This window comes from Eleutherodactylus coqui, chromosome 7, assembly GCF_035609145.1.
Source record: "Eleutherodactylus coqui strain aEleCoq1 chromosome 7, aEleCoq1.hap1, whole genome shotgun sequence".
Classification (NCBI taxonomy): domain Eukaryota; kingdom Metazoa; phylum Chordata; class Amphibia; order Anura; family Eleutherodactylidae; genus Eleutherodactylus; species Eleutherodactylus coqui.
In genome coordinates, this window is record NC_089843.1 from 207037602 (window position 1) to 207057997 (window position 20396).

Here is a 20396-nt window from a genome sequence, read left to right on the forward strand (position 1 = left end):
CGTAGCGGGTCCCTCCTGCCCCGCGGACATGAGCGCTGAAAATAAGAATAAATCAGAATTAACTCACCTCCCGCACGCTCCGGATCCTTCCTTCGCTGCGGCGTCATCTTCTCTGCGTCGCGGCCGGATCTTCTTTCTTCGGCCCGGCGGATGCGCAGGATGACGTCGGTGATGTGCCCCGCGCATGCGCCAGCCCGAAGCAAAATGATCCGGCCGCAATTGAGAGAAGATGGCGCCGCGGCGAAGAGAAGAAACAGAGTGGGTGAGTAAAATCTGATTTTGGTCTCCCGCGGATCCGGACGGCTTCCATAGGCTTCAATAGAAGCCCGCGGGAGCCGTCCCCGCGGGAGACCCGCACGAAAATGGAGCATGGTCCAGATTTTTTCATGCTCCATTTTTTTTAAAATCACTTTTATTGACCATCCGCGGGTATTTATCTACCCGCGGGTGGTCAATGCATCCCTATGGGGTGCGGATCCGCGGGCAGGAGAAGAGTTAAAATCTGCTGCGGATTTTAATTCTTCTTTTGCCCGTGGACATGAGGCCTTAGAATTTTCAATTCAAAAATTCCATTCCAACCTGGCTTCACAAACGGTCAGATCTACTGGTTCTGCTCTGAACCTCCTAATTCCAAACCTACAGATAATTATATGTTATCTCTGAGGCCGGTTTCACACAGGCAATAAAATCATGTGATTTTTGTGCGATGCGGGAGCGCGTGAAAACACAGAACTATGGAATTCATGCTCTTCAATGGTTTCCTTCATATTTGCAAATTTTCCCACATGTGATGTGTGAAAAAAAAAATTGCAGCATGTCCTGTCTTTTTGCGTTTTGCTCTTTTTTTTATGACCATATTTCCCTATGGAGCCTTTATTTTATCACATCGCAACACAAGAATTTACGATTTTCGTGCGAAGTGATGCGTTTTTAACATCAGAAAGTCATATTGTCTTTCTCACCAGAAAATTGCAAGCGGCAGCGATGTTTTTGCAAAAAAAACTAGTGCTGATGCTCAGACATCTCAAAACTGCGATATTGCCACGATTTTTTCGCCCATGCGAAACTACCCTTATAGAGCATATCTGAGACTACTAAAGAGGATAGCAGTTTCCAGACCATCCATTTCCAAATACTCAACCCCATGAGGTATAGAATGGCTGTTGAGTTTTCTCAGCTCATGCACTCCAGTTGATTCTCCTCTAAGGGCTTCAGATATCAAACTAGCATGACTATTGGCCATGGCAGCAAGAGCAGCAGAGCTTACCTTGCTCCACATTAACAAACCATTGCTTACAAAAACTCCAGGTTTTCACCTAATCCTGAGAGGTAGGTCAAAAACAGCTCAACTTGAGAAGTCCATCATTGAGTTCATTTTGCTTAAAAATGACCATGATTTACCTCTATGTCTAGTGAAGAGTACCTTGATCTGTCAAGTCCTCACAGACAAGACATTACAAATCTATTATTTTGAGACCTTCCTATCGTAAGGCGTCAAATAACACAATAAGGAATAGGATAATGTTTGCAATGAAGGAAATAGGTATCTACACCATAACCTTTCACACCCACTCCATCAAAAATAGAAACTGAGCAGCTTCTCATGTGATGGCTAAAAGGGTGTCCCATATGACCATCCTTAAAGCTGATAGATGGTCGTCACAGAGAAGATTTGTAAAATAATATTGTTGCCCGTCTGTAGCCAACCCTCTAGAAGGTATAAGGGCTACCACCAGGTGTGTCCTACTCAACCCATTAGCTGTTACTGGATGGCTGTTCCTCAGAAGGATAAAACAACTTTTGTAGGAATCTATGTAACAGTGATCCACCCCAACATCCCACCGGGGAACTTGCCTCGCGTAGACAAGTTTGCCAACCTCTGGTTTATTTTTCAAGTCAGCCAAACAGCCGGAAGTTGGCATCCGAGTTTTAAGCTGACAAGAAGAAGTTGAAGCTGATAGCTCAATGTTTTCCTGTCGTTCAGAAGCATTATATAGCTGTTTGAGTACACTTATGCCAAGATTGAAGGCTATTCTGCATTGAACTGTTGTTCAGTGTATTATTTGTTATCATTGTTCATGTCTTTCTGATTTTCTATTGTGCTTTCGCCTCTTGTTATTTTGGGTTCTCAAGGTTGATAGGAAACATTAGTGGCCATCAAGCCTCCTTGGAGGGAAAACATTTTTCTCGGAACGTTCCTGCACTCACAAGAACTCAATCATGTGACTGAGACTTTGTGCACAAACAAATATTCAATCACAAGATCACATAAATGGTCATTCATATGAATGCTTGGACGAAAATTCATTTTTTTCTGATGTGACAGGGAGGCAGCCGCCTTACCCATCGGTTGTTACTAAGTGGTTGTCCTTTCCCCTAGAGAAAATACTATTTGCAGGTCATGGATTTCTGTTGTATTTCTCATTTACAATTTGCTATCTTTGGTATGTGTGATTCTATTCATTTCTACTCTTTTCCTGCTGTGAAAATAGTCAAACCGTTTTCATTTAGAACTTCACTTTGCATCTCTTTTCATCTCTGAAATCAGCGAGTAGAGAACCACTTGTAGAACTTGGCTCTGGTGGTCTTGTATTGATTACATTTTTTTGGTTTCGGGGAATGGTTAATCAACTCTTTGGTGCCGTCTTATAACTGCCCCCACCCTTCTGTCTCTTTTGGTAGCGCTTCTTGTGTAATCAACCTTGTATAAATTGAAGCCTACAGGTGACCATAGTGACCTTGGTCTGTTGTAGCCAGCATCATAAGCCAGCTCTTAAGTCTACATCAGAGTTATGACAGAACTGCACTAGAAAGTAATCACTAAATCGAATACACCTTCTACAACCCCCTTCTACAAACTTCACAGCAAAAGAACGGAACGTTTAGTTAGTTCCTCCCAAGGAACTATTTATTGCCCCATCCTTTTACCAATTCACTTGACTTTCTGTGCAAAAATCTTTCTAAGGCTGCTGGCACACGAATAGTTCGGATTCGGCAAGCGAATTTCTGCCACAGAAGACCTGCGATTCATCGCGGAAATGCATTGCAATCATTTGCAGACGATTGCAGATGTGATCATTTTTCCACACGGATGTACGCGGATGCACAGCGTGTCGTCAGAGTGAAAAAAAGATCGTAAGCAGGTGATTACATTAGAAAGTTGGCCAACCCCCTGGAAAAACCCTTCTATACCCTTCCATTGATCTCTATCAACAAAAGGTTAATGCCCAGACGATATTCTCTTGTGCCTTTCCGGTGGTGAGAGCTTAGAACCGCATTCAGGATGGCATACTGCTCTTTTGGATGAGCCTGCCCATATCGAATACCCTGGCTACTGTAATGGACAATGGGGTGTTCTGTCCTGCACTCTTTTCCTTGCATTCCTGCTTCCTTTTATTCATTTTGTTATCTGGTCCCCTAACAACCAGTGAACGATCCGCCTACAAATCCACGCCCATCCGCAATGCAATTACGGATGCACTGCGATTCGAACATTCCCATAGAGATCAATGGAGCCCATCCGCGTGGAATCCATGCAAAAATAAAGCATGCTGCGATTTATTTTTCCGCTCAAACCCCCCCCCCCCCCCCCAAAACCGCAATTCGTATCTGCACATCTGCTTGAAGCTGTGGAACTTAATGCCTTCCAATGGGCAAATATTACAGTGGATTGTCCATGCGAGTGCTGATTGCGGATTCCGCAATTCAAATCTGTTTGTGTGCAGGCGGCCTTATTTTAACCCCTAACTTACTTGACATGATAAAAAAAGACCCCACCATATCTAATTCTGAAAGTAACTTTCGAACCAAGCAATGTGACTACGTGCTTCCAACCTAATCTGAGTTCGTCAGAGGTTGACTGGTGACTTATGCTTGTATGTCTGCGGCTGAATTATACAGTGTAAATACCTAGCTGGTGGTCGCAATCGACTCCACTAAGTGAATTATGTTCATTAAGTTTTATACTTTGCATTATTATATTGTATTCTGTTTTTGTTTCCAAAGGGTGGTTTCTAGAGATGAGCGAGCGTACTCATCCGAGCTTGATGCTCGTTCGAGTATTAGGGTGTTCGAGATGCTCGTTACTTTCACTTTCATCTCTGAGACGTTAGCGCGCTTTTCTGGCCAATAGAAAGACATGGAAGGCATTACAACTTCCTCCTGTGATGTTCCAGCCCTATACCACCCCCCTGCAGTGAGTGGCTGGCGAGATCAGGTGTCACCCAAGTATATAAATCGGCCCCTCCCGCGGCTCGCCACAGATGCATTCTGACAGAGATCAGGGACAGTGCTGCTGGTGCCGGAGCTGCTATAGGGAGAGCGTTAGGAGTTATTTTAGGCTTCAAGAACCCCAACAGTCCTTCTTAGGGCCACATCTGACCGTGTGCAGTACTGTTGAGGCTGCTTTTAGCAATGTTGCACAATTTTTTTTTTTGTATATCGGGCGTGCAGAGCATTGCGTCTGCAGTCATTGTACAGAGTATAGGGCCAGTACTGGTGAGGCAGGGAAAGAGATATACAGGCTATATAGGCAGTGGGCTTTTTCAAAAAAATTGGGAAAAAATACTATCTTTGGGCTGCCTGTGACCGTGTACAGTTTACTGTGTGTCTGCTGGCGGTAGTAGTCCTAATTAATACGCAGCTAAGCGTTACAGCAGGCTTGCGCAAAATTGTTTTCTGCCTCTGCTGTCTCCGTTACATCACCGCCGTCATCCCGGCAGAGGGAAACAGTATATATAATATTATACGCTGCCTACAGTATCTGTCTGCTGGGGGTAGTAGTCCTAATTAATACACAGCTAAGCGTTACAGCAGCCTTGCGCAAAATTGTTTCCTGCCTCTGCTGTCTCCGTTACATCACCGCCGTCATCCCGGCAGAGGGAATCAGTATACATAATATTATACGCTGCCTACAGTATCTGTCTGCTGTATCAGCTCAGCATTTAAAAAAAATAGAAGCAAAATACTTAAAGGGGTTGTCTCACGCCGAAACGGGTTTTTTTCCTTTTTCAATAGGCCCCCCGGTCGGCGCGAGACAAACACAAGGGATGGGTTAAAAAAACAAAAACGTTTAGTACTTACCCGAATCCCCGCTCTGCGGCGACTTCTTACTTACCTTACCAAGATGGCCGCCGGGATCTTCACCCACGATGCACCGCGGGTCTTCTCCCATGGTGCACCGTGGGCTCTGTGCGGTCCATTGCCGATTCCAGCCTCCTGATTGGCTGGAATCGGCACACGTGACGGGGCGGAGCTACGAGGACCAGCTCTCCGGCACGAGCGGCCCCATTCACCACGGAGAAGACCGCACAGTGCAAGCGCGTCTAAAATCGCCAGAATACAGTGAATTTAGATGGATCCATGGCGACGGGGACGCTAGCAATGGAGCAGGTAAGTGAATAACTTCTGTATGGCTCATAATTAATGCACAATGTACATTACAAAGTGCATTAATATGGCCATACAGAAGTGTATAACCCCACTTGATTTCACGAGACAACCCCTTTAAGGCCTACTACTGGCCTTTGGCCACTTGACTGCTTCTGAGCTGTGAATTCCACTAGCTCAGTGATACGCACCTACGTCTCACTACAGGCATGCGCAAAATTGTTTCCTGGCTCTGCTGTGCGTTCCGTAAGCAAAGTCAGCCTCCAACCACAGGCCAATAAGCGGCACATTTAATTACAGCATTCTGTTTCTGCTCTACTCGTAATACACCATGCTGAGGGGTAGGGGTAGGCCTAGAGGACGTGGACGCGGGTGAGGACGCGGAAGCCCAAGTCAGGGTGTGGGCTCAGGCCGAGCTCCTGGTCCAGGTGTATTGCAGCCGACTGCTGCGGGATTAGGAGAGAGGCAAGTTTCAGGGGTCCCCAGATTCATCTCACAATTAATGGGTCCACGCGGTAGACCTTTATTAGAAAATGAGCAGTGTGAGCAGGTCCTGTCGTGGATGGCAGAAAGTGCATCCAGCAATCTATCGACCACCCAGACTTCTACGTCGTCCACTGCTGCAACTCTGAATCCTCTGGCTGCTGCTCCTCCTTCCTCCCAGCCTCCTCACTCCATTACAATGACACATTCTGAGGAGCAGGCAGACTCCCAGGAACTGTTCTCAGAATGGGCAGCAATGGTTCCTCTCCCACCAGAGGAGTTTGTCGTGGCCGATGCCCAACCTTTGGAAAGTTCCCGGGGTCCGGGGGATGAGGCTGGGGACTTCCGGCAACTGTCTCAAGACCTTTCAGTGGGTGAGGAGGCCGATGACGATGAGACACAGTTGTCTATCAGTGAGGTAGTAGTAAGGGCAGTAAGTCCGAGGGAGGAGCGCACAGAGGATTCGGAGGAAGAGCAGCTGGACGATGAGGTGACTGACCCCACCTGGTTTGCTAAGCCTACTGAGGACAGATCTTCAGAGGGGGAGGCAAGTGCAGCAGCAGGGCAGGTTGGAAGAGGCAGTGTGGTGGCCAGGGGTAAAGGCAGGGCCAGACCGAATAATCCACCAACTGTTTCCCAAAGCGCCCCCTCGCGCCATGCCACCCTGCAGAGGCCGAGGAGCCCAAAGGTCTGGCAGTTTTTCACTGAGAGTGCAGACAACCGACGAACTGTGGTGTGCAAGGTTTGTTGCGCCAAGATCAGCAGTGGAGCCACCACCACCAGCCTCACCACCACCAGCATGCGCAGACATATGATGGCCAAGCACCCCACAAGGTGGGACGAAGGCCGTTCCCCGCCTCCGGTTTGCACCACTGCCTCTCCCCCTGTGCCCCAATCTGCCACTGAGATCCAGCCCCCCTCTCAGGACACAGGCACTACCGTCTCCTGGCCTGCACCCACACCCTCACCTCCGCTGTCCTCGGCCCCATTCAGCAATGTCTCTCAGCGCACCATCCAGCCGTCGCTAGCGCAAGTGTTTGAGCGCAAGCGCAAGTACGCAGCCACGCACCCGCACGCTCAAGCGTTAAATGTGCACATAGCCAAATTGATCAGCCTGGAGATGCTGCCGTATAGGCTTGTGGAAACGGAGGCTTTCAAAAACATGATGGCGGCGGCAGCTCCGCGCTACTCGGTTCCCAGTCGCCACTACTTTTCCCGATGTGCCGTCCCAGCCCTGCACGACCACGTCTCCCGCAACATTGTACGTGCCCTCACCAACGCGGTTACTGCCAAGGTCCACTTAACAACGGACACGTGGATAAGCACAGGCGGGCAGGGCCACTATATCTCCCTGACGGCACATTGGGTGAATTTAGTGGAGGCTGGGACCGAGTCAGAGCCTGGGACCGCTCACGTCCTACCCATCCCCAGAATTGCGGGCCCCAGCTCGGTGCTGGTATCTGCGGTGGTGTATGCTTCCTCCACTAAACCACCCTCCTCCTCCTCCTATGCAACCTCTGTCTCGCAATCAAGATGTGTCAGCAGCAGCACGTCGCCAGCAGTCGGTGTCGCGCGGCGTGGCAGCACAGCGGTGGCCAAGCGTCAGCAGGCCGTGCTGAAACTACTCAGCTTAGGAGAGAAGAGGCACACGGCCCACGAACTGCTGCAGGGTCTGACAGAGCAGACGGACCGCTGGCTTGCGCCGCTGAGCCTCCAACCGGGCATGGTCGTGTGTGACAACGGCCGTAACCTGGTGGCGGCTCTGCAGCTCGGCAGCCTCACGCACGTGCCATGCCTGGCCCACGTATTTAATTTGGTGGTTCAGCGCTTTCTGAAAAGCTACCCATGCTTGTCAGACCTGCTCGGAAAGGTGCGACGGCTCAGCGCACATTTCCGCAAGTCCAAGACGGATGCTGCCACCCTGCGCACCCTGCAACATCGGTTTAATCTGCCAGTGCACCGACTGCTGTGCGACGTGCCCACACGGTGGAACTCTACGCTCCACATGTTGGCCAGGCTCTATGAGCAGCGTAGAGCTATAGTGGAATACCAACTCCAACATGGGCGGCGTAGTGGGAGTCAGCCTCCTCAATTCTTTACAGAAGAGTGGGCCTGGTTGGCAGACATCTGCCAGGTCCTTGGAAACTTTGATGAGTTACTCTGCTATGCCTCTTGAGAAGTTCCCTGCAAAGCATAAAGGCAGACGCTTTGCGCTCGGAAACGGAGGCGTGGGAAGACAGTATGTCGCTGGGTAGTCAGAGCACCCTCATGTCTATATCTCAGCGCGTTGAGGAGGAGGGGGAGGAGCATGAGGAGGAGGGGGAAGAGACAGCTTGGCCCACTGCTGAGGGTACCCATGCTGCTTGCCTGTCTTCCTTTCAGCGTGTATGGCCTGAGGAGGAGGAGGATCCTGAAAGTGATCTTCCTAGTGAGGACAGCCATGTGTTGCATTCAGGTACCCTGGCACACATGGCGGACTTCATGTTAGGATGCCTTTCTCGTGACCCTCGTGTTACACGCATTCTGGCCAGTACGGATTACTGGGTGTACACACTGCTCGACCCGCGGTATAAGGAGAACCTTTCCACTCTCATACCCGAAGAGGAAAGGGGTTCGAGAGTGATGCTATACCACAGAACCCTGGCGGACAAACTGATGGTAAAATTCCCATCCTACAGCGCTAGTGGCAGAAGGCGCAGTTCCGAGGGGCAGGTAGCAGGGGAGGCGCGGAGATCAGGCAGCATGTACAGCACAGGCAGGGGAACACTATCCAAGGCCTTTGACAGCTTTATGGCTCCCCAGCAAGACTGTGTCACCGCTCCCCAGTCAAGGCTGAGTCGGCGGGAGCACTGTAAAAGGATGGTGAGGGAGTACGTAGCCGATCGCACGACTGTCCTCCGTGACGCCTCTGCCCCCTACAACTACTGGGTGTCGAAGCTGGACACGTGGCCTGAACTCGCGCTGTATGCCCTGGAGGTGCTTGCTTGTCCTGCGGCTAGCGTCTTGTCAGAGAGGGTGTTTAGTGCGGCTGGGTGAATCATCACGGATAAGCGTACCCGTCTGTCAACCGACAGTGCCGACAGGCTTACAATCATAAAGATGAACAAAGCCTGGATTTCCCCAGAGTTCTCTTCTCCACCAGCGGACAGCAGCGGTACCTAAACAATACGTAGGCTGCACCCGCAGATGGAAGCATTGTTCTCTATCACCATAAAAAACGGAGACCTTTTAGCTTCATCAATCTGTGTATTATATTCATCCTCCTCCTCCTGCTCCTCCTCCTGAAACCTCACGTAATCACGCCGAACGGGCAATTTTTCTTAGGCCCACAAGGCTCAGTCATTTAACTTTTGTAAACAATGTTGATACGTTTCAATTCTCAATTCAATAAAGCGTTGAAACTTGCACCTGAACCAATTTTTATTTTAACTGGGCTGCCTACAGGCCTAGTTACAAATTAAGCCACATTAACCAAAGCGATTAATGGGTTTCACCTGCCCTCTTGGTTGGGCATGGGCAATTTTTCTGAGGTACATTTGTACTGTTGGTACACCAATTTTTTTGGGCCCTCACCTACATTGTAATCCTAGTAATTTTTAGCCCACCTGCATTAAAGCTGACGTTACCTCAGCTGTGCTGGGCACTGCAATGGGATATATTTATGTACCGCCGGTGGCTTCCTGGGACCCACCCATGCTGTCGGTCCACACGGAGTTGTAACTGCATGTGTCCACTTCTAAAGAACCCGAGTCTGACTGGGGCATGCAGTGTGGGCCGAAGCCCACCTGCATTAAAGCTGACGTTACCTCAGCTGTGATGGGCAATGCAATGGGATATATTTATGTACCGCCGGTGGCTTCCTGGCACCCACCCATGCTGTCGGTCCACACGGAGTTGTAACTGCATGTGTCTACTTCTAAAGAATCCCAGTCTGACTGGGGCATGCAGTGTGGGCCGAAGCCCACCTGCATCAAACCTGAAGTTACCTCAGCTGTGATGGGCAATGCAATGGGATATATTTATGTACCGCTGGTTGGTTCCTGGGAACCACCCATGCTGTGGGTCCACAGGGACTTCACATTAGGGATTTGTACCTGCCAGTGTCTATGTATTAAAAACCCCGGTCAGACTGGGGCATGCAGTGTGGGCCGAAGCCCACCTGCATTAAACCTGACGTTACCTCAGCTGTGCTGGGCACTGCAATGGGATACATTTATGTACAGCCGGTGGGTTCCAGGGAGCCACCCATGCTGTGGGTGCACAGGGAATTCCCATTGCGGAGTTGTACCTGCCTGTGACTATTTATAAAAAACCCTGGTCAGACTGGGGCATGCAGACACCTTGACAGAATGAATAGTGTGTGGCACATGGGTTCCCCATTGCTATGCCCATGTTTGCAGCTCCTGATGGAGGTGGCATAGGATTGGATTTCTCATTGCTTCTGTACAGCATTATGGGCTATCGCCCCGCCCCTTTTAAAGAGGGTCACTGCCTGGCCGTGCCAATCCTCTGCAGTGTGTGCCTGCGGTTCCTCCTCATGGCAGATGCACTTATAAATAGACATGAGGGTGGTGTGGCTATGAGGCCAGCGTGTGGCATGAGTGCAGCTGAAGGCTTCGCAGGGACACTTTGGTGTGCGCTGTGGACACTGGGTCGTGCGGGGGAGGGGGGGGGGTTGGGCAGCATGTGACCCAGGAGAAGTGGCAGCGGATTGTCATGCAGGCAGTGATTGTGCTTAGTTGGAGATAGTGTGGTGCTTAGCTAAAGTATGCCATGCTAATGAGGGTTTTTCAGAAGTAAAAATTGTTGGGGGGGGGGGCACTCTTGCCACTATTGTGGCTTAATAGTGGGACCTGGGAACTTGAGATGCAGCCCAACATGTAGCCCCTCGCCTGCCCTATCCGTTGCTGTGTCGTTCCCATCACTTTCTTGAATTGCCCAGATTTTCACAAATCAAAACCTTAGCGAGCATCGGCGAAATACAAAAATGCTCTGGCCCCCCATGACTTCAATGGGGTTCGTTAGCGGAAACGAACCCTTGAGCATCGCAAAAAGTTTGTCTCGAGTAACGAGCACCCGAGCATTTTGGTGCTCGCTCATCTCTAGTGGTTTCACATCTGCATTGGGGGTTGCGGTTTTCTGTTCCATTTAGGGAGCAGAAAGGGCTACTCCTTTGGCTGAATGGCTCCGTCTTCTGATAGAACCGAACATCACCGAACAGACACCATTGACTATCTTCGGGTCCATTCGCTTTCTGCTTCGCTGTCCATTATTCAGTGCTTTTTCTCCTGGTATTTTATGCCAGACCTGAGTTGGAGCCTCTGACTGGAGGTCCCAATACAAATGTGAAACCACCCTACAAGCGAAGAGCAAATAAGGTGCATATTAGAAACCAAGAATGGAGGTGACCTGCCAATGTAATAATTAGTTCCTCGCAGAGCCAAAGGGCAAGCCTGATTCCTATACGTTCCAGTTATTGTCTTCGATAGATATTTAGTTTTAAGATATTAGACCCTGGGTGCAATGCCTGAAAAAGCTTTACAGAATGTGACATGCTCTACTTTTGAGACTGTGGTTGATTATGATGTCCTATAATGTTAGAAAAGTATATGATTATTTCAAGATTGCATTCTTCCATTTAATTACCTTTTCTCTTCAACTGCTCCCCCTGTCCCGGACCAAGGGTATGCCTGTAGGAACCTCAAACACCTTGACAAACACACATTCTCTAACCCTCTTCTATCCCTCTCTACTATATCATTACTTCAAGACGCAGCCACTAGTTTTTAGAACGCCCCTATTACGTCAGCCGACCCTCTCAAGACAGAATAACCCGACTAAACAACTGATACTTTGTAGCAATATGTTTCTTTCCATTTCATTACAATCTGGTATTCTAGGAGGACCTTTTGTGAAATGTTTCTGCTGTATAAACTCACTGTATTCTCATCCGATATGACAGATACGGCTCTCTATGGTGGGCTGTGGTACATTGAGCAATGACATATTTCTAATCTCCCTCTAGTGTTATCTGAAATATTTATTTCCTTTGCAGTAGTTATCCATTTATATGCTCCTCACTAGGTCAATGGCACCAAGTAGAGTACATATTGTAGATCTGAATTCTCTTATCACTCCATTCTGTTGTCTAAGGCAGTGTTTCCCATCTCCGGTCCTCATGGACCACCAACAGGTCATGTTTTCAGGATATCCTACAGTAAGAACCCCTGTGGCAATGTCTGAGGGACTGACAATAATTACATCACCTGTGTAACACTGAGGAAATCCTGAAAACATGACCTGTTGGGTGCCTTGAGGACTGAAGTTGGGAAGCACTGGACTAAGGACTCGGTCACGTGGGTGTATTTGAGTCATGTATTACCATTGCAATCAATGGTCCCATCTGCATTCTTTTTTGCATATGCAAATATGCAGTTTATCTGTGCATACATACATACATACTCCTGAGCGGCCGAAATACATGGGTGCAAGCGATTTTTGGTCACGTAAATCCGCAGCATAATTACGTGACTGAAATGCACTTATGCCGATGTGAACAAGGCTACATGGGAGTTTTGTTTGTGAGGTTTTAGCTGTATCATGAATGATGGAAGACTTAGAAGCCGCTGCTCCCACCCCTGTGTAGCGGCTGGCGCTCGTCATTGTAGGTGCAGCTCTCATTTAAATCAATGGGACACCAGCCTGCAAATACAAGCACAGCTCCCATTGATTTCAAAAAGAGCTGCGCCTGCAATTACAAGCACTGGCCACTACACAGGGGTCGGAGCAGCGCTTCCACTGCAACCTTGGTGTATCTCGGCGGACACTGCCTGGAAAACCCCTATAATACTTCACGTTTTCCACCGTGCACTTCCTAGCAGCTCCATATAAACACTTGTACACATACATTACACACAATGCATCGTCCATGTGAATAGAAAGGATACAGATGATAACGCAGACGGTTATCGTTGCAGATAATATAACTCTCGGGATTCCAGTTTTTTTCCCTTCATTCTTAATGTTTATTTTAAAGGTCAGAATAGACTGAATCCAGCAGGCTACTGTCCCGAATCCAAAGGTCATGGAGGTGCCAACATTATGGATAAGCTCATTACTCTTTAGCTGGTAAAAGGAAGAAAAACATCTGATCATTACATTTTCAGAATTGCCTTTAGAAATACAAAAGAGATAGAGGCTGAAAGTCATATCTGAAAAGTAGTCTGCATGGACGATATAAGGGGGATAAGTCAATGGGGTCCGTTCGGCTATGATCGGTTCAGTCCTGAGACAGAGCCGTCCGGCCGTGGAGATTCCCCTTTCCTGCTCCCCTAACAGAGTAGGAAAGCGGAACCCCCGGGCGCAGGTGTGAAGCCATCCTAATTCACATAGTTCTTTCAGCCTAACATACTATGTTACTATGTAATTAGGCTTCAACTATCAACAGTGTCTAAAAGGAAAACTGTGTTTCCCATAGCCACCAATCAGAGATCAGCTTTAGTTTTCAAAGCTCTGATTGGTGGCTATAGGCAACAAAAACAGTTTGTCTTTTAGAGCGTTTTGATAAATGAGGCCCTCTGTGCTTTATTGCACAATATCCCAGATTAAATAACAATAAAGTCTGTTATATTTAAAGTAAGTCTGATTTGTAATCCACCATTATTGCACATAAATATAATCTAGAATCAGATGGATTAAAAATCTTAGTAAATAAGTAGATGGTAATCTGATCCCTCAGTGAAATGTTAATGGCACAGGGAGCATATACCCTCCTTTTAATCACCTACCATTAAAGTGTTCATCCAGTGAGCTATTTAAAAACCTATTAGCATACGCACATCATTGAGTAAACCGAGTTTCTAATCTAGAACTTAAAAATGAGTGTTATGTGCTGTTTAGCATTTTCCCTTCTCTTTGCAGGCTGCACACAACATTTATGTCAATATCTGGGAGAGAAGAAGAAGGTGCGATTTACTGAAGCCCTTTACTTCCTCCCTGCTGAGAGATACAGCTAAAATAGTAAAATATTTAACAAAAAGTGGTAATTACAAGCTGAGGCCTTAGTCAGACGGGCGTTTTTTCGCGCGATTTGCGGATCGCATGACGGATGCGCATCCGCAAATCGCGTGACCGGTGCGCGCAAGTCGCCCGCAAATCGCCCGAAAATCTGCTCCTAGCCGCGTTTCATTAGAAACGGGCCGGAGCTGTCCAGCGCATTGCATTCAATGGAGACGGCAATACAGCCGTCTCCATTGAAAGCAATGCGCTGCGGGCGAGCCCGGGATGAATTGTCGGTAAGGGCTTAAATATATAAGCCCTTACCTGCAATGCATCCTAAAATGTGTAAAAATAAAAAATATATATGTACTTACCTTCTCCCGGCAGCTGGAGCTCCGAGCGGCCGTCCTGCAGTGGGTGTGAAGGGGGTGTGAGTCAGACCTGCCCCCTGATTGGCTCAGCGCTGAGCCAATCAGAGGCATGCCTCACTCACACCCATTCATGAATTCATGAATGGATGTGAGTCAGACCTGCCCCTGATTGGCTCAGCGCTGAGAGGCAGCAGTCACTCACCCATTCATGAATTCATGAATGGGTGTGTGAGTGTTTTCAGCCTCTGATTGGTCAGGGCTGTGACCAATCAGAGGCAGATCATTCAGCAGGCGGGGATTTTAAAGCCCCGCCGGCTGAATAGTGCCGAGAAGCAGTTCAGGAGAACTGACAGCGGCCGCGGCTGGACTCCGGCTGCAGCGGAAAGGTGAGTATACAATTTTTTTTTATTTTAACACATTTTAGGATGAATTGCAGGGAAGGGTTTATATATTTAACCCCTTCCCGACAATTCACCCCGCGCACGCCGGCAGCCCATTGCTTTCAATGGAGCGGCTGTATTGCCGCTCCATTGAATTCAATGGGAAAACATCGTTCTTCTCTTCCACAGCTGTTACAGCTGTGGCAGAGAAGAATGATTTGTCTTCTATATGTTCTCAATGGGGTCGGCGCTGCTGCCGCCGGCCCCATTGAGCGCATATACAGAAGAGAACAGGAATCGCAGATCGCAGATAGGTGCGATCTGCGATTTTTTGTTCTATAATTTATCGGACGAACACATAAAAAGCGCTCATGTGTCCGATACCATTGCAAAGCAATGGTTTTAAAAAATCGCCGGACGCATGCGCAAATCGCGCGAAAAAACGCCCGTCTGACTGAGCCCTGAATGTTAATCTGTAGAATGAACTAGCTTGTTTTTAAAGGGAACATGTTATATAGATTAGGTTACTATGTTAAACATTTTTTAAGAATTTTTGGTGATTTTTTTAACATTTTGGGTCACAATCCATATTTTTAAAATTATTTCAAAATCCTGCATCTTTCAAAATGACCACAGAGCCGAATAATAGGCTGATACTTCCTGTTCTGTAGAGAAAACTTTTCAGCAGTGATCTCATTATCATTACAGGCAGCATTACAATGAAAGGTATATATATATATATATATATATATATATATATATATCACGATCCACCATTCATTTTAAGGTTGTAAGCTATCTACTCTTCCTCCCTGCAAAGTGACTTATTTATCGGTCACAGAACATGCCTGGAATAGTCTCCCATACAAGTCAATGGGTCAGCTCCTGTCCATTGTTTGAATGCCCCATAAAGCTACATTAAAGCATATCTCTAAATACTCCTAAATGTTGTTCAGTGCAGCTTCAGGCAATATGACCACCCTCATAGTCAGCTGCAGACACTGGAGTAACTATAGGGGGTGCAGGGGTACGATTGCCCCCAAGCCCGGAAGCCTTAGGGGGCCCATAAGGACTCTCCTCTTGAGAGCCCATACTATGAATAAAGCATTATAGTTGGGGGCCTTGTTACAGATTTTGCATTGGGACCCAGGAGCTTTATGTTACGCCTTGTGCAGACAATGGAATAAAAAAATCTACAATCAGAAAATAAAAACAGATTAAAAAATGGAAATGTTTCCCAATCTTGTATTCATCAGTAAAACAATATAGGAGTCCTGTGATTCCAGCAAAGTGCAGTAAAGCTGTCATGCTATGGTCTCTTTGTACTAAGGATAGTTAGTAGAGATGAGCGAGCATACTCGGTAAGGACAGATACTCAAGCGAGTATTGTCCTTACCGAGTACCTGCCTGCTCGCCGGCAAAGATTCGGGTGCCGCATGGGTGAGCGCTGTGTTGAGGGAGTGAGCAGGAGGGAGCAGGGTGGGGGGAGAGAGAGAGAGAGAGATCTCCCTCCCGTTCTCCCCTGCTGCTCCCCGCCCCCCACCGGCACCCGAATCCTTGCGGGCGAGCAGGCAGGTACTGGCTAAGGACAATACTCGCTCGAGTATCTGTCCTTACCGAGTACGCTCGCTCATCTCTAATAGTTAGGGATCAGAGAGGTTGAAACCCAACTAATCAGAAATTGACATTATATCCTAGCTCTAGTCTATCACTTATAGGTATTTTTCCACTAGAGAAAAAATGTAAGGCTGGGAATGACAGCAAATAAGAAGGAGATCGTCCTCATCTGTCTTCAGCCACCTGGAAAACAGGTGAACAGCTACAGTGGTTCCGGCTAACGGTATGCATGTCTGGCAGGAGTCAGGTGACTGCTGCAAACAATTAGAGGCTGCAGGATTACCGTCCGAAGTCCTGGCATCGGTGCTCACATCCTAGTCACTTGACTTCCGCCGGATATGCATATCGGCATCCAGAACCACCGGAGCCATTCAGCTGTGTCCTGGGGGTTAGAATAGTCTCTTAATTTTCCAACATGCCCAGAAGTTAATTTTATTTGTTGTGGGAAAACCCCTTTAGTATGGTGGAAAACTCTTTAGTCAGGGAATAATCATTCAAGTAGTTTTGGGGACTTTTGATATATTTGCCTGCTCCATAATTAATTATCCGAATTGTGTAACTCTGTGTTTTTTGGTTTTTCACGTAGGCCTTAGAGTATTGCCCAATTTGGGATTTTACTTGTTTTAGATATTCTTATAAGAATTTTTATTCCAGAAGAGAAACTGAAATTAAGAGTTTGAAGTCATTGTTGGCAATCCAGATACATGATATGTGATAAGTTCCAAAAAAGATTTAATTAATGAAAAGAAACTAAGAAATTGGCAACCAAGTACCTGAAAGTTGCCCAGCAGAGTCATTCCAAACGAAGTCAAGCATAAGGCAATAAGACCGCTGATGCTTAGCCAAGGGCTGATTGTCTTTGGCTTTAGTTGTATGAAACGGAGGACAGCAATAATTAAGGCTGAAAGAAAAGACATTTTGTTATTCTCTTGCTCCCTGGGATGCATAGCTGTCCATCAACATCTTGGGGCCTCCCTGACAACAAAGACCATGACCAGTGTCAGAATCACATTAATTGTTAAATAGTATCATACATGCAACACTCTTAGATGTACAGGTGTTGGTAAACACTGATCTACCCAAGGGGCTTCATGTGACCCTTATATCTGTGCTGTGCTGCCTGGGCAATAGCAGGAGCCATCTTCATAGGGTTCATTGAAAACAGAACAATACTTCTAAAGCACCATCTGTTGGAGTGCAGAATTCCTGCAAGTCAATGTCAGACTTTTTAACAGCTTTGGTAACAATGACTGGGAATTGTAAGCCAGAACCAGAATCCTCTCCCAAAAATATAACTATCCACAGACAGCTGTTTCGGAGTGATTGCCCCTCATTAGTGTATAGCAGGTTTCTGGCTTGGCTAGTGAGAGGCCTATAGATGTGGGTCAAGAAGGGTATCATTTCTGCTTAGCGAGAGACTTATAAGGCCATCCATGCTTCTCTGGGAAATATGCAAATTAAAAGTCTGACATTGACTTGCAGGAATGCTGACTTCTAATAGGTGGAGCCCTACTTTTAGCCCCATGAGCTAAACCTGTGGGCTAAAATTAGGTGACCCACTGAGTCCGGGCATTTAAGTGTTATACTTACCTTCCCCATCTTTCCCCCGATGTCAGCGTTGGAAGCCACCACTTAATTCTTTGAGCAGCACACTACCGAGTTCGTAGTTTTATAATTGGCGGACTTTTAGCACTCACACCAGAGGAACGAGGGGGCAGGTAAGTATAACACTTACATCCCCAGACACAGTGGGTCACCTAATTTCAGCCCATAAGCTTAGCTCATAGGGATAAAAGTAGGTGACAGAGTCTCTTTAAATAATGTTATAGTTATGTATCCACAATTTTCAAAGTCTCCTCTTACCTAAGAAAGCTGCCATATTCATGACTTGACTAAACACACAGCTTGCGGGAGGCGCATCACCTGCAACACTTTAAGATATAGAACACATAATACAGGTCATCTATGCCTTGATTCTCCCATGCAATAACCATAATTAACAATACAAGTTCCTATAAGGTTCTCACATGCAAACAATTCTAAAACTAATACAAGAAATAATACCAAAGTTTCCCCAGGCGATAAATGTGAAGATATTTACCTTATGTAAGGAGGTCGGCTTATTCCATCTGGTCTTAAAAACAGAACGAAAGGCTGGAGTTAAAATGGTTCTCACATTGTTTGTCAACCACTTTCACTGCTGTTTTAGTTTGTCATTTGTTATGTAGCTTAATTACTACTATCACATTCACATATTTAGGAAACATTTTCTGTGAAAATGAAGATTTTAGCAAAAAGATTCAACAAATTCATGGAATCCAGACTTCCTGTGGCATAAGTGTCCAGACCTTAAAGGGGTTTTCCAGGCGGCGCCTGCTGCCAGTGCCTGGCTACACCGGGGTTGGAACGGAACCGTGACGACTGCTATTAGTATAAGGTTGCATGCCCACCGTCGAGTCGTATTCCGCCGGCGAAATATCACAGTGGAATCAGACCCGGCGGCCGCCTGAGACCCATACTCACCTCTCTGGATCCGCCTCAATTGGGCACTGGGCTGTGACGCGGATTCTTGCGGTACTTCCGCAGCTCTCACAGCAGAAGTATCGCAAGACAGATGGCTTCCATTGACTGTAATGGAAGCAGTCTGTGTGTTTTTTCTGTACAGAATAGAACATGCTGCGATTCTCCCCCATGAGCGGAAAATCGCAGCTGATTTCCGTTCGTGCGTAGGGAAGAATCATTTATGGACGGACATTGCTGCGGAAATCGTGGGGGGTGTCTGACCGCGAATTCGGCAGCAATAATCCATCTGTGGCATAACTGAAACCAGAGCTGCAAGCTTTGCTCTACATTTTAGTAGGTTTCTGTTTGAATCTGGCATTTTGCGTGAACAGAATAGCATAGTTGACCACTCTATGCTCTTTGGCCAAAATGCTGGAAACAAATGTAACCCTACTAAAATGGAGACTGAAGCTGGCAGCTCTGGTTTCTGCTTTACGGATAGCAGTCTATGGAGCCATCCAGGGTTGCATCTAGATGCAGTCTTCGTCTATGTAGACCAAGTGCTGGGATGGAACACCGAACGGGTTTCCAAACTCTACGTGACTTTGATATTTCATTGAAGTGTAGTTTTTTCTTATACTACTGATAGTCTTCCATGTTTAAGTCCAAGACATTACACACATATCTTACATTTCATTAATATTGAGTTAATGCACTTACCTGTCTAAGGTCAAAGGAAAAATTTTATTATCTTCTATGGCAATGAAGTACCTGTTACAAAAAGCAAATGTTTAAATTCAGTTGTGCAAGTAATAGGAAGTATTCAGTAGAGTCAATGATGTGAAATCCTATTGGGAAATACCATTTATTGCAGCCAATGAGGTTCTTTACTGTCTACTCTACACTAAAACAAGTGGCCAAAACCATTACTACTTATAAATCTAAGCTGATCCACTGAAGACACCAACATGTGACAACGAACTTAGCGCAAACTTAGTGATTTTTAATGCAAGATTTGAACTTGTCCACTGTACTACCATGACATGTTACAAGGAATTTCCATGTAAGTGACAGCATGTGGCTAGTTTATGCCATAAATTGCTGATCTGCAAGACTTTGACAGCTTGGGCCCACAACAATTGCTAGAATGAAGAAACCACAGTTCTATTGAGTTTTTCCCTGCACAGCACAATGCCCATCCATTCACTTTAATGGGGTTGATTTGTGAATCAAATGGATGGAAATGGTGCTGTTCACAGAAAACATCTGAAGGTTGACCAAAGAAGCCTACTATGGTCAACCCTACCGATGATCTCAATATCCAAAATTGGAAAAAACCCTTAAGGATGATGTATAATATTCCACTACATTACAACAGCAAACAGCATACCTTAGTCTAGTAATACCATTAATGGGCATCAAGAGAAGAATGTTAAAATCAACTCCATATCAAAAGCAAGTAATTCCTGTTCTAGATGTACACTCAGGAATTGGTGATAATTAGGCTCTCTGATTTTATGTTTGATGTAACATCATGGTTTAGTTTTCTATAAATGATGAATTGGCAGCTATATGTGTAGAAAAGAATGCTTTTAGGTTCCCTGGTAGTCACAGTACAGAATACTGGAATATACAACGGGAGCAACACATTTTAATA

General features: G+C 46.6%; 1 protein-coding gene across 2 annotated transcripts in view; it reads right to left on the reverse strand.

The window, feature by feature from the left end:
• The window catches only part of TMEM150C (transmembrane protein 150C), a 222675-nt gene that overhangs the window by 7835 nt on the left and 194444 nt on the right, over positions 1-20396 (reverse strand). For both annotated transcript variants that reach the window (XM_066574259.1, XM_066574260.1), the window contains 5 exons: positions 19460-19510; positions 18339-18371; positions 18101-18168; positions 17011-17138; positions 12819-12996 (listed from right to left, as the gene is read on the reverse strand). In XM_066574259.1, coding sequence (XP_066430356.1) covers positions 12819-12996; positions 17011-17138; positions 18101-18168; positions 18339-18371; positions 19460-19510 — 458 coding nt within the window. The remainder of the gene's footprint in view (positions 1-12818; positions 12997-17010; positions 17139-18100; positions 18169-18338; positions 18372-19459; positions 19511-20396) is intronic.